This window comes from Ambystoma mexicanum, chromosome 5q, assembly GCF_040938575.1.
Source record: "Ambystoma mexicanum isolate Mex_15411 chromosome 5q, UKY_AmexF1_1, whole genome shotgun sequence".
Classification (NCBI taxonomy): domain Eukaryota; kingdom Metazoa; phylum Chordata; class Amphibia; order Caudata; family Ambystomatidae; genus Ambystoma; species Ambystoma mexicanum.
In genome coordinates, this window is record NC_090933.1 from 14,296,333 (window position 1) to 14,310,805 (window position 14,473).

A 14,473-nucleotide genomic window follows, 5' to 3' on the forward strand; every position below is an offset into this window, starting at 1 on the left:
AACAGAGACTTTCATATCAGCACACAGGTAATGGGTACTTCCGACCTGCATTCATGAATGAATGCCATAGGATTTCTGCATCAGTCTTCCCACTATCAGACTAACACTCGGACCACCTTTCTTTCATAGCCTTATGCAGTCGGGCCACCATTATTAGCAGAAGAGTGCTAAATAAAATGCCACTTTACCTCATACCAAACCCAACCCAGGGTGTATGTGTTGTGTTTTGTTATCAAGTATTTATGCTTCACCCATCTCCACCATAGTGGTCCTGGAGTGCCTACCCATTGCCAGGAGGGAGCGTATTGTGAGCCTGCAATGGTCTGGACAGAGTTATGTTTGTAGATAGCAAAGAACAGGTTAGGGCGTGAGATTAAAGAAGAAGGGGATTAGACCACGAACGTGACAACTCAGTAGGCGAATCACACTTGGGATGAGGGGGAGCGGGCGGGAGGAAAAGTGGTTATGGTAGTATGGATGAGTATTTTTAACTGCGATTAGTTATCAGTTAGCATGAGAGAAAATGTCCATAATACTAAAACATTTTTAAAGAAGGGCTTTTACCGTAAAATCAATATGCAGACCAGATGGTGCTAGATTTGGATGGTGCATTTGATGTGTTCAAACAGGCTCTCTTCGCGTGAAGGCTTTCCCCAGATTAGTTTATAAGAAACATCTGATGTAATGGTCTTTAGGGGAACTGGGCTCGACTAACCAGCTGACAGAACTGTCACACGAGGTGCATGTGTATAGATGTGTGCATGGGGGAAAACATGAGAAATGTGGTAGAGCAGGAGCCATGGTAAGCCTCAGCCCAATTGATATCAAGATCCTAGGACTTTGAGCTAGGTACCAAGCATTGTAATTTGACATAAAGGAGCTTAATAAAGGTGGACTGTAACGTCCTGAAGTGGGATTGCAATGAAGTCTGTTTATAGGATCCTTGAGTGGTAAGGGATATTACACCAGAAGGCTAGCTGCAGAGCATGCCCTTCTTGAGAATGTGTGCAACAACATAATGTAACTTAGACCTTAAAGTGTATTCTGATACATTGCACAAAAGTGTTCATGCAACAGACAGTAATATCATACATCATGTGGCCAATTAGTGGGAGTTTGTCATTGAGTCTACCGGACACTAACCAAAATAATAGCACATGCTACCTCCTCAGACCAGACCTGCCCCACTTATTCCCTTACCTTAATACAAAACGACAGCAAGTTTATTGTTTCAAAGCAAAATCCCACCCATGTGTATCCTTGTCTGTGCAGGTCTGTTAAGGTCTTTGCTACAATTACAGCCAAGAATGCAGCCCATAAAGTGACAAAAAAAAAACTGACACACACACAAAACGAGGGTAAACACGAAAATTGATGAAACCATAAAATCATTTAAACAACAACAAAAAAGTGGCAATAGGAGCGGGAGGTGTAGGTAGAGGGGTGCACGTTAAAGCACAACATGAGAGTATGGGGAAGGTTGGGACACCCCATGAAAACAAAGAAGGAATAACGAACAAAAAAAAGTTGTATTCGCCCCCCCTCCCACCGGGAACGCATGCATCGCATTGGGAATGAAGATTCTCACCTTTACCATTACGAAACTAAACAGCATGAAGCAGAGTTCCGTGTCAGAAAGCCACCCAGTCCAGTTCTTTTATTGAAGATTTAGGCTATTTAGCCCTAAATTAAAAAATAAAAATAAAAAACTACAAGTGCCCGAATTAGTAGAAAATACAAGGACTGAATGCCTTTCTCTCTCCAGTTTGGAGTTGGCAAAATGAAGCAATATAGGACTAATAACATTTTTTTTTTATCTATAAAGAATGTATTATTTACAAATGCATTATACCGTGTTGAATAGCTGAGACCAAAAGCTATGAGTACTGTTATGGAGAACAATAAAATCCATGGTGTCGATCATTTTCGCGAGACGTTAACACACACATCTCAGGATGTGTCCTATCATGCGGGACTTGATAAGGAATTAGTAATGGCGTGCTAGAATGGCTGGGCATGAACCACTGGCCAAAACAGGGATGCTTGAGATGAGGTTTCGCTAATAACGTGAGCAAGAAGAAGGTTAATTTGTAACAATCAAAATTACTTGCTAGATCCCTGTACACATCTCTCCTCTTTGGGATATAGACAAATGATGACTGGACAATGGACAGCACCACTGCTGTAAATAGGCTAGAGAAGGTGGCCATCAGGTAACTAATGCACTGCGAGTTGAGCACAATAGCTGTATGCACAGTACAATCGATAGCAATAGTAATAAAGCAATCACAATCATAAATGCTATTACCATTTGCACGAGCAAATTTAGTTGGGCACCTACTGCACAGCATGATGTGCATCAAACCAGGTCCGTATGGATTAACTACAGAACATTGTGCACAGGACACAGACTAATTATAGACATGGTTAAAATAAAATGTCAAGATTCCAAACCAAGGTAAATTACCCAAATTAAAGCAATACAAGCTACTATTGGTATTTGTATGTTTATCAATTTATTATCATTAATTAATTTCTGTTTTCAATGACTTCTGTTTGTCTTTATATGGAGATTATGGTTTGGCAATAAAAACATTGAATGTTGAAGTAACCTGAATGTCACATTTTGGATTCTTTTGTCAATCAATATTTTAAATAAAAATCAATCAAATGTGAAGTAATTATCAATTCTCGTAAAAGAGTTTTGTTGAAAGTATAATTAACACCCTCTGCATTCAATCGCCGAAGAAGAGCAAAGCTTGAAGCACGTGTAGGCTCACAGGTTCACCTAAAAAAAAAGTTTTCAAAAAGAATGAGGTGTATACAAAAACTCATTTGAAGAGGATTAAGATATTAGGCAATACGCGTACTAAGAAGTTTCACTATGAATAAGCAACTTCCAAAAATACAGAATGAAGGCGCAAAGCTCTGCAACAAAATCAATAGCAGTCATTTTGTATTTGTTATTTATTTAGCATTTGAAAGAGAAGGGTGCGCCCTGGAAAACAAGAAAAGAAAAACACCCAAATAAATAACTAAATAAATACAAACATCTCCCATGGTTCATTGCAGTAAATAATCTTTTCAGAATTGAAAATCCACCTTTCTTTGCTCCATATAAGCGGTTTCTGTGATAAACCAGCAGGAACTGGAACAACAATGCTCTTAATAATTATATTTCAAAAAGAAAATGAGAGGTTCGACATCAGGGTGGATGTGTGGAGGGTGAAAGGACCACATTGTGAGTTTGATGCTTTATAGAGGGCCACACAGGTCATATTGGTCTCATCGCTGGAATCCGATCAACGGGGTAAATCACTAGATTTAAGGGAGAATTGAAGTGCATAAAGGAGGAGGAGGAGAGGGGGGAGATATTATGAGAGGGTCATGGGGAACTTTGTAGGATGAAGATGAAGAGACCACAAAAAGGAGGGATGCGCATGTATAGTTGATGGAGGGCTGAAGACGGCATTTAGGTATTTTCTGTCTTACTGCAGTAATCAAATGAAGTTCAGTTTCTGTGGCAACAGTTTGCACATAACATAAACTTGTGCAATGGCCTGCATGGCTATGATCTCACAGAATACACAAGTAATCAAATAAAACCCAAACATTTAAATAATTCTCTGGAGTGTTCTGACACATTAAGAAGTTAAAAATAGATAAAGAAAACAATCACGGCAAAAACACTTTGTTCACCATCATTTTGTAGAGGCCCACAACAAAACATATTCGCCTAATTGCAGATCTTTAACGGAAACCAGTAGAGCAATTGTGGAAACAGACTGATTTAGAGAACTTTGCCATCTATGCTATACAGGAAGCTGTAATGACCGATCCGTTATATTGACAGCAGCATGCAACAGCCCGTACTGTACACGTGACTTCCATTTTCTAGTCCCTAGAGGTTCCAGGAAGCTTTTGCCCGGAAGTCTCATTGCTATTCATTACCTTCCAAAGACAGACGATTGATAAGCTTATGTCATGTGCCCTAGTTCACACGAACTGGCTTGCTAGACCTGCTTTTAAATTAAGTTCCATTTCACATTGGCCCTTCTTCTGCTTAGCTGAAGGTCAGTATGAGGATTGCTTTGTTAGTTCATAGCGTTTATAATAACGTGCCAGTCAGTGGCAAATTCAGAAAATGCGTAGACAATTAAATATGTTGTCGTCGGCGAGAGAAATGACAACTTTATGTATATGTTAGGCGGTTGCTAGCATTATTATTTAGTGATTGAAAATACAAGACAAACGAATATCAGCTGATTTTGAATACCAGCAAAAAGGGACTGGTGCCATGCCAGCAGTGGCAGATACGAAAGTCTGCCTATTAGGACAAGCTTCTTGCACATTGTTTAAGTGAAATCCCCCCTCCCCCCTCGTCGCCAGCTTTTTTGCCAAAAATGGTATTTCCATTGTAAAGTTCAACAAAATAGCTTCACCGATTTAGAGGAAGGCAAACATTCTTGTGGATACCCACCACACAGTTCTCCATCAAGGAACACATGCAAGAACCTTTGGCAAATTAGTATTAAGTGGTGTTTTTTTAAAGACACTAGGCCAGTGATATTGGCAAACATATGATATTGGATTTAAAGACATCATTCACAACTTTAGTGGCACTTGTCAGTGCGTTATGCATGTCCGGCTGCACTATATGGGGACTCCACAAAAGGCAGACTAGTGCTGGGATGTAGTCACATTACTTATCCCTACGTTGGGTTTAAGAGGGCTCTCTGGACCAGAGATGATTCCAGCCCATAGTAAATTCTGGAGACTTCGCAGACCCAATCTATACATTCCAAATGTATCACCACTGCATTGATTCAGCACCCACATACCCGTTTACTAAAGCAGGGACACACCACAGCCTGATCAATATCCTAGGATCCATAGGGTAGACCCAATGTAGGGAACATTACCATTCTTGGAAAAGTCAGGCAGAGGTCTACTTTGGGATCACAAGATGGAGCATCACAGTACACCAATGAACGATAGAAACCAAGACACAGAGGCCTCCCCTAATATACAGGACTGAAGGGGGCGAGGGGGAGAGAAAATCAGCACTACAAGTGGCTGTTGACCCATTTGAACTCAAATGACCAACACTTGAGATAAGGGGGAAAGAGAGAGAACGAGAGCATGAGAGAACAGAGAGAGAGGGAGAAAAGGAGGCACAGAGAGAGGTAGGGACAAACACACAGTGGGACCATGACACAGATGAACAGAACCAGAGAGACCCATCTCCACAATGTTAATTGAGGTTTTAAACTTCACATTTATTGCTCCTGCACCACAAAAGCATGAAGGGAGGGTCTGGGAAATGGATTACAAACTTCGGGCCCATTCGATCATGCCTGGCATAGTAGAACCTGACTTACCATGACATAGCCTAACATACATCACATTGCTATGTTTCGCTCCTCCTGCTGTGGGGATAACCTCCACCCTGCCCATGAAACGCTGGTGAGTGGTGGTAGTAGGGTAGAAAAGAAGTTTATTCTCCTGCAGTCAGTCCTCTGTGAAAGACTCTGCAAGGTAGACTGGGTGAGGAATAGATCCCTCCTCCTTTCATATCAGGAGGTCTGAGGCTGGACTACTGCTCGAATAATGTTGTTCTAGTTGGCTGTCTTGGGCTCCATGAGCAGAGAGACACGAAGTGAGGGCCATTTTGAGCATAAACAAACAGCACTTGGCATGGGGCGCCAATTATCCTTGCACCAGCCAAGTCGAACTGGACTACAATAGCGGATTAACCTGAGAATCTCTTCAAGCCATCAGGCTGCATGGGGAAAACACAATCATACTTGACAAGTTGGATTATGTGGAACAGAAATAACTGGTAACAGGTGTGAAAAGTAGAGATTCATGACAAACTAGCCTGGGCAAAGGTGAAGAAGGGCAATGGACAAATGATGTACCCAATTGGTCATGGAGCATACTGCAGAAGGGAATAAGGTCACTGAATCCCAGTGATGTAGAGTCCGAGTTGTCAGAATGGCCCAGACACAGACAAATGGAAGAGGAAGTGGTGAGCAGAGAAGAAGCATGTGGAATGCAGAGTATACTGCATCACTGTACCAGGACTAACATGCTTAGCTACTGTTGCTGTAGCAGCCGGTTTACACAGGGGTTAAGTCACCGTAGATACCACATTCGTGATTCTGGTGGATGATAGAGGCCTGCCTCCTCCTGGTGTTGCTTGAAAACACAGATCTGACCACCAATCTTCCCCAGAATGGAAGCTGCTGCACATCGAATAGCAACACCTGCACCCAACTGTGGGTAGTGTTGCACTTGCCATATGAGATCAGGGGGTTGCATGTTCCCCTGGATGTAACCGGAGCACCCCCATCCAGAAACACTAGTTAGTGGTATTCTCCCTTGCAAATGCAGTTCTTGAGCAGCAAAGACAGGGAGAAAGAGGAGAGAACTTGCAACCAGTGATCGAAGTGAGCAGGAACGGTCGGGAGCAGTGTTCCACTACTTTTTTCTGTTTGCCATTCCTCTACTTTTTACGAACATATTCACCATTCTAAGGAGGATTTGTCCGTGTCATGTCCTTGTGCAAGTGTAACGTGACCAGTTGTATTAGGAGCCTTAGTTACTAGTTAGACTAATGCAATGACCCAGCCGCAACACTGCGTCACATGTTGCACTATCCTTTTGTCTACCCTCTCCCCTGCCGAACCACAGTTCCACTACTTTTTTTGTTACACTTCTACCACAGCTCACGACTCACTGGAAAAGAACCAATGGAAGATAAGGGTGACGCTTGGGTCAGAAGCAGCAAGTGACAAAATACGTGGTCATTTGAGAACCAAGAACATAGATGCACCGCAGGTCCCTGCAACATGTTCCATTTAATAACAAAAACCCTGTTCTCCTAAAAATGAGTATGTCCACTCAATTATTTTGGGATTCTGCAACTCTTTCTTAATTCCAAATACACTTCTATCAGGCATTCCCCGAATTCTCAAAGCCTCCACTCAGTATGCAGGTGGACCGATTATGTTAAGCACTGCAGTGCAGTATCATGCTGTAGCCTGGTAACATTGTGTCACTTTGACAGGGCAAGGACTACTGCAGCTCTGTGTGGCAAAGGTTGTGCTAGCCCCCTACTTGACCCGTGTATTTAAATTCCTGGGCTTGAGATCACAGAAATTGATGTTGAAGAGAGACTTTAGAGTCAAGAGCATCACTGAAAGCGACACTACAAGAAGTTGAACCCTAGCAAGAGACATCAGTAAAAACACATTTAGCAAACAGTTTCAGGATTGAATATTGTTACATTGGCAACAGATGCAAACCATTTTTTTGTTCTTTATTTGAAATTAAAACGCACAAAGCGGCCCTGGGGCATCATGGGACTGTTAAAGCAGTGCTTACTTGGTAACACAGAAAAAGACAAGAGCACCAGTCTGTGGTTCTTGGTTACATTGAACCTGTTGCCAGACAGGTGAGCAAAACAATGACAAAAAATAGCAAAACGTGCTGAGATACAAGCAATAGGATTGAGGTAACATACGGAGAGCTAGCTAGGGCAGGAGACCTCATCATGGGAGCAGGGTGAGTAGGCAGAAAGTACTGTGTGAGCCAATTGAAGAGCTCAGTTTTGAGCGATTTGCGGAATGCTAGATAGGATGTCTCATTTCGAAGGGTTGTTGGGAGGGCGTTCCAGTGCTTGGGAGAAAGGAACGTGAAGCAGGTTCTTCCTGCTTTGGCCCTTTTGAAGGTGGGGACGTTAAACTGGTTGGAGTGGTGAGTCCTTATGGGTCTGGATGATGTAGCGCTGGTAATTTTTTCTGCAAGATAAGGTGTGATGCGAGTGAGAGGCATTTCTGAGTTATGAACCTTTCTTTGACTGGAAGCCAATGTGCCTTTTGTCTGGCGCTGGCAATGCGTTCTCTTTTGGGAATGCTGAGGGCAGCCCTAAGCGCATTATTTGGAATGACTTGGAGCCGGTTCAAATTTTTGGAAGAGGTGCTGGCAAATAAGACATTTCAGTGGTCTAATTTTGCTCCAATGGTGGCTCTGGAGAGACAATTTGTTGCAGATAAGTATGGTTTCACCGCATTTATAAGTTTGTCGTGAAGGAGGCAGAAGACACAATGGCACTGACTTGGTGTGTCATTGAGAGCCTGGAGTCAATGTAGACCCCAAGGGTTTTGACTGCTGCTGAGACATTGAAATGTGTGCACAAGCTGCTCCATCATGTGCTATATATGGTTGCCCAGCTGCATGTAGACCAGTGTCCAGAGGGTATTGTTGTATAATTTAGTGTGCTTTGGAGTACAGCGTAACTGCATATGATCTCATTATTGTTGTAATATGGTACAGACATAGCCAACATATGCTGCCAGTGTAACATATGGATATGCAAATGAAGACAGGTTGCAAATTTAAAAACACCAGAATTATTATTATTTATTTTTTTGTGTTTCCGGCCAACGCACCATAAATATGTAGGGTATTTTGTGTAGATTTGGGGCCTGGCGGTATCTTCTTACCGCCAAAAATAAATGTCATTTAGCAATGGCTACTCCTTGCATTTAGATTGGGTTTGGCTTCATAGTGGTATAGTGGCTATGCATTATTTCAGTACACAAATACATTTTGTTGGTGGTATTTTGGTGAGCATAATTTTCTGTTCTATTTGTGGCCCCAATATACAAACCCCCTTCTTTTTGCTTAGACTGTTCGTGTGATCACTAGAGGCCTCGGACCTGCGTTCACGGATACCATGATTTTCACAAATAGCATTCACAAACCCCTGTGGTATTATCACTAATTTATTTACATTAGTGAGATGTTTCCAGAGGCCTCGCTCTGCTGATTCATGTACGCTCAGCAGGAACTATTGTATTATATTCCACTCAGAAGCCACACACACATACTGAGAGGAATCACGCACACAGCCATTTATAATTGCTAATGACATTGCTTCATCTGTATAGAAAACTTGGCACAGGTATCATTTAGATATCATTCCCTTCCCTGTTGGATATTATTTAGATGCACCAAAGAAAAAACAGAAGCAAAAACACCCTTACACGGGCTGTGTGTTATAATAGTTTCCTTTCAAAATAATACATTACCATTCTGGTGAAACAGTTCTTTCTGAAATAAAACAGAAGAGAAACAAATGCAATAATACAACGAATTTCACTTTACATTTGTAACAATAAAAACGTAAGTTACATCAATATGACAGTATTTGGATTGCAACATTATAACGTGGCAGTTAAACACAGTGATTCCCTATTGCTATGTATCCTGCCTGAAAAAAATTTAAAAAAAATAAAAAAACTTCATCCACGCGGCATTCCCTCAATTTTACGCGATAATTACCAGTTATATGTAGCTCTCTGGCACGCGAAATCCCTTGGCTTGCCACCTCCGAGAAGTGACCCAGGGCTGCCCTTGTAAGCTTGCAATTTGAAGGGCACAGCAGAAACACAGTTTTCCAACCTGTGCCAAGTGAGACCAAAATATCCAGTCTCTGAAGGGCAGCAGTCCGGCTCCTCACAGCAGCCCAGCAAATGCGACCTCCCTGCAGCTCCGCAAAATGTCTTCTCCCTTCAATTCTGTCAGAGCTAATCCAAAAAACCTCCGTTACACCCACTAGGCTTACGTAGCCTGTCTTCAGATATACTTCCCTCCAATCATATTAACAGAAAGTGTATTAGATTGCCACCCCTGTTTCATAAACAATGGAATCTTCATCCTGTAATAACTTTCTTTTTCTGTTTCCTGCTGCCTTTCCGTTCCTTCTGCTTTTCCGTCCTTCACATCTCAGCACAGCCAGGAAAAACCAGCGAATTTCACGTTTAAACTGAATCTCAGAACAAGTCTTTCCAGCCTCTTTTATCTACATGGAGAGCACATTATAATGTTATTCAGTTAGAATTAATGTTAGTATTTGTTAATTAAGTTAGTCAATGTGGTCTCCTGTGAATGAGGCATTTCAAGTGAGAAAAGAAAAAGAAAAAAAGAATTCTGGTGTTTTTAAATTTGCAACCTGTCTCCATTTGCATATCCATATGTTACACTGGCAGCATATGTTGGCTATATGTGTACCATATTACAGCAATAATGTGATCATATGTAGCGGCGCTGTACTCCAAAACACACTAAATTATACAACAGTATGCAAAAATATACATCCAGCTATGCCTGTGGTGAGATTCTTATAATAACACCAAGTACAATTACTGCTAGAGATGCGCGCTTAGCCCAAAACAGCAGGTAACAATTTGGATGCCCAACCTGTTGCCAAGGCGAGTATCAATGTGTACAACAGTAATACATATTTTTCAAGCACCTAAACACAATTTGGTTTGTGGTGGGAATTACAAAACTGGCCCATGCCAGCAGTACCTGTGATAACCTCCCATTCATAAACTTTGGGGACTCTGCAAATTGCATTATCGCCCTGGACCAAGTGCTCACTCTCCATAGACCATTACTCCTTGGGTTCTGATCAAAACACAGTATCCTGTTCTGCCCCATCTACAGATGGTAACTCCCTCCCTTATCTAGAATCTTTGTTAGGTGGCAACTGAAGAGGGAACAAACAAACGTATGGGCTGCTAACCAGTAATGGTGGGCGCCGAAGAGTAGCACATGTGTTTGACGTATAGATGCATCTAAACTATGTAAAGTATTATCAATTTTGTTTTTCTTTCAAAACGCAGCCATTCACTTCAAGTGGCAATGATATGACTTATGTATTATTCCAAGTGCAGAACAAACTAGAGAAAACAGAGCCCTGAACAGCATACGAGTAGCCAGCATTTGGGCTGGTGCCTAACTGAGTTGCAGCCATCGTGATCGAATTTGTTCAGGCATTGGTGGAAAGACCACATTGGGAGAAGAATTCTGGGGGCTTTCGGAGCCAATAAAGGGACAGAGTTCCACAGGGGTTGTGCGACACAAGAAAGATTGTCTGTGTCCTTCCTTTTTGCAGACAAGTTGTGATTCGAGCCGGTTGGTCTATCAGCTGCATGAGGAGCATGTGCCACTAGGTATGTGGAGCTTTGCCACCAGGTAGGCTGGTGAGGTAGGACTGCTTTGAAGAGGATACATGCCATCTTGAACAGTATCAGAACCTGGAGAAGAAAGAAGCCAATGTAGTTCAAATCGGATGGGGTGGTTCAATCAAATTTCTGCACCCCGTACTAAGACATGCTGCTTTTAAGGGAGCCAAGTGAGTGGCTGGGAGACCCATTAGAAGGGTGTTTCTTCCATCAATGTGCAAGACCACGAGGGCTTGTACTATGTTGCAGGAGGTCCTTCGGCAGGATGAAGGGTTTCTTTTTTTAAAGAGTGAAGATTTGGAGGCAGGCTATTTGGGCCTTCTTGGTCATGTGTTTCTGGAAAGAGAGGCTGCGGTCGAAGGTGGAGCCTAAAGATTTTGCTAAAGTTTTAGTTCAAATCCTTCAAGGTGAAAAATCAGACAGGTTGCTGGTATTTTATAGAGTAACATAGTCCAAGAGTGAGGCTTCCTTTGAATAGCATGCGCTCAGAACTGAATCGTTTATAGGGATTCCCAATTTTGGGAGGGCAACCACAGTAAGATTTTAAAAAGTGGAGACTCCATGAATTGCAGGTAAATCTGAAATGTAAACCTAAAAACGTATAAACAAAGCCCTTTATCCTGTGTGAACAGGTGGCGTATTGTTAACAACTGTACGCACAGCCCCCAAGTCCCTAATCAAGGTTTAGTAGTAGTCGCGAGACTGGCTTTGGGGTTGCAATATTCATGCATGTGGTAATCTGTGCGATTTGTGGAAATTGCTGGGGAAAGATGTAAAAAAGATATGTCATGAAACTTTTAACAAAAGCCTTCCGTTTGGAAGCAAAACAGATAACAAAACCTACTTAACTAATTGGGAGGAGTTATCCCAACTTTAAAAAAAAGACTTATTCGGACAGAGCTTCACGGCTCGATTATGCTGGAGTATCTTAGAAACGGTACTCTTGCACAAGAAATTGTTGCGAGGAATGAGACACAGCTTTTCCTGGACAATAAAGAGTTTATTGTCCAGTGGAGTTATATAACCAACACACGTAGGAGGGACTGGGTGATCTTTATAATAGACACTGCTAAGGAGATCACTGATAAGATAGCAATATGCCTACAGACATTAGAAGAAGAAAATCAAGAAGATTTATTCATTTTATTTATTTATTTTGGATTTGTAAAGCGCACTACAACCCTTGGGCAACGAGGCGCTGCAAGAAGACTGAAAATAGGCTTGCTTCAGGGTTACATGTGAGCGGCCCCAGTTAGATACAATTGCTTAGTTACAGAACGGTACATAGTATGAGAGCGACAGGGGGCAAGGAACACAAAACAGGTTAGAATGAGAGGCTGTCATACAAAGAGGCTGGTTTTTATTGCCTTGCGGAAGGCTGTATGAGATTTGATCATTCTGATTTGGGCTGGGAGGGTGTTCCAGTGTGAGATAGTTCTAATAGATGTCTATAAGCAACGCTTAGAAGAACTAACAGTAGAAATGAATGAATTTAAGAACTATACAACAAGGGAAAGAGTGAGGATAATGAAGGCGGCTCTCCACCATGAAAAGACCTTCAGGTATACTCAAGAGAATTAGAATCCTAGGGATTGCAAAGAGGAAACAAACCAGTCTTCAAGAAGGCAAAAAGAAAACGGTTAGGTTTAGGGATTCCTCTTTCAGTTTGAGTGAAGGGAGTTCAAACAAAGAGCCTGGACTGAATAATGGGGAATACAGTTCTGGTGGGACCTCAAGAAGAGGTGCCTTTTGAGGAAGAAGATATTTCAATAGACGTAGCAGAGGCAGAAGGTGAAATATTGAACAGCGTTTTTTTAGAGACAGAAAACCAATACTGAGAACATGAACCCAGAGTAACTCGGAGTATGAAAGCCTTTGCGTAAACTTTCATACTCCAAACCAAGAGGAAATTAATGTACTAGAGAGGATTGGGCTTTGTTAACACACATATGCATAATGAATTTGTTTTTAGACTAGAGTTTAATGAATTTATGCAGAAAGTGCATTTACAACAGTGTTTTCCATGGTAAAGAACCACTAGATATTACAAATGCCTCCGGTTTACGTAATAAAGCCAGTGTCTGCCCACCTGCCCAGGACCATTGCACAGAAGCTCAAGCTTTTGAGAACAGAGTTTTACGCAAATTTAAAGAACTGTAAAATAAAAACGTGAATTCAAAAACTTATCTGAATTTAACAAGAACAAAAAGATCAGCCTTGCTAGGCCTTGCTCAAAACAAGGACATAGTCATAAGAAAAGCAGACACAGGGGGCGTGGCTTGGAGCGCCATCGATGTGGTCGCTCCCTTGAGGCCGCCCGTGGGATGTCCGCCGCCAAATTCAAGCGGTTCTGACCGAGTATCCAATTCGCCAATGCTATCTACGACGATCGGAACCGATGGGGCACAACCTGGCTTACTATGACCTCTGAACGCTGGAGCATTCTCCTAGAACTTAGCGACCGAACCGCTCCCCCGTCGCCATTCGAAGAAACCAAGATGGCGGCCGCACCGGAACTCAACAATATACTACGAACCTGATGGCGACGGGCTTCAGGGGGACCGAAGAGGAGCAGCAGACGGAGGTTGCCCGAAGAATATATGAGAACTCCATCAGGGGCTGCACTCGGCCGGGTCGACAGGGGTGTCACGGAGGCCATGAGATAAGCCCCTAGAGCCATCAAGAGAGGCCTGACCTCGCGGGCACTCCTTTCACGCACCACTCGGTGCTTCCTGGGGCGCCCCGGCCCACCCATCCAGCCAGCGACCCACTCACAGCTTGGCCTCGCCGCAACCCTTCCAGCCAAGACCGCCAAACATGATCATCATGTCTAGGCAAACAAAGGTTGGCAAGGGCGCAGATATCTCCACCATGCTTACTACGCTAGATAAAAGCAGGAACCAAACTCACTTCACAGAAACAACAAGAGGACGGGGGAGCCCTCGCTACCAAAGGGGACCCGATAGCCTTCATGGCAGACATCAAGTCGGAGTTCCGCTCATGCCTAGCAGAACTCGCCACCAAAATCGAACAGACGGACCAAAGGGTTACGGAGGCCGAACAGAGGCTCGGAGAAATCGAAGACCACTCGCGGGACCACGCCACCACTCTAGGGGAAATGCGAAGAGCCATCGACTCCCTGCATCAGAAATACGAGATCCTGGAGTTTAAACATGAGGACCTTGAAAATAGGGTGCGCCGCAATAATCTCCGCATCCGGGGGGTCCCGACCTCCGTCCCTGACAACAAGCTAGCGGACTACGTGGGACGCTTCTTCGAGGCCCTCCTCCCAGACCTGGATAAATCTCAGCTCTTGCTAGATCGCACCCACAGACTTCGCCCGCGTCGCGGGGCTGTCTCTGACACCCCCCCCCAGATGTCATTACGAGGGTCCACTTCTTTACAACCAAAGAAGCGATTTCAGCGATCAGCCG

The 14,473-nt window shown here is 43.1% G+C and overlaps 1 protein-coding gene across 4 annotated transcripts in view; it reads right to left on the reverse strand.

The window, feature by feature from the left end:
• Nucleotides 1-14,473, reverse strand: part of BASP1 (brain abundant membrane attached signal protein 1) — a 382,331-nt gene that overhangs the window by 323,122 nt on the left and 44,736 nt on the right. For 2 of the 4 annotated variants that reach the window (XM_069620423.1, XM_069620422.1), the window contains exon 2: nucleotides 9,099-9,120. The exons of the other annotated variants lie outside the window; for them this stretch is intronic. In XM_069620423.1, the coding sequence (XP_069476524.1) occupies nucleotides 9,099-9,120 (22 nt within the window). The remainder of the gene's footprint in view (nucleotides 1-9,098; nucleotides 9,121-14,473) is intronic. 4 annotated transcript variants of the gene reach the window in all.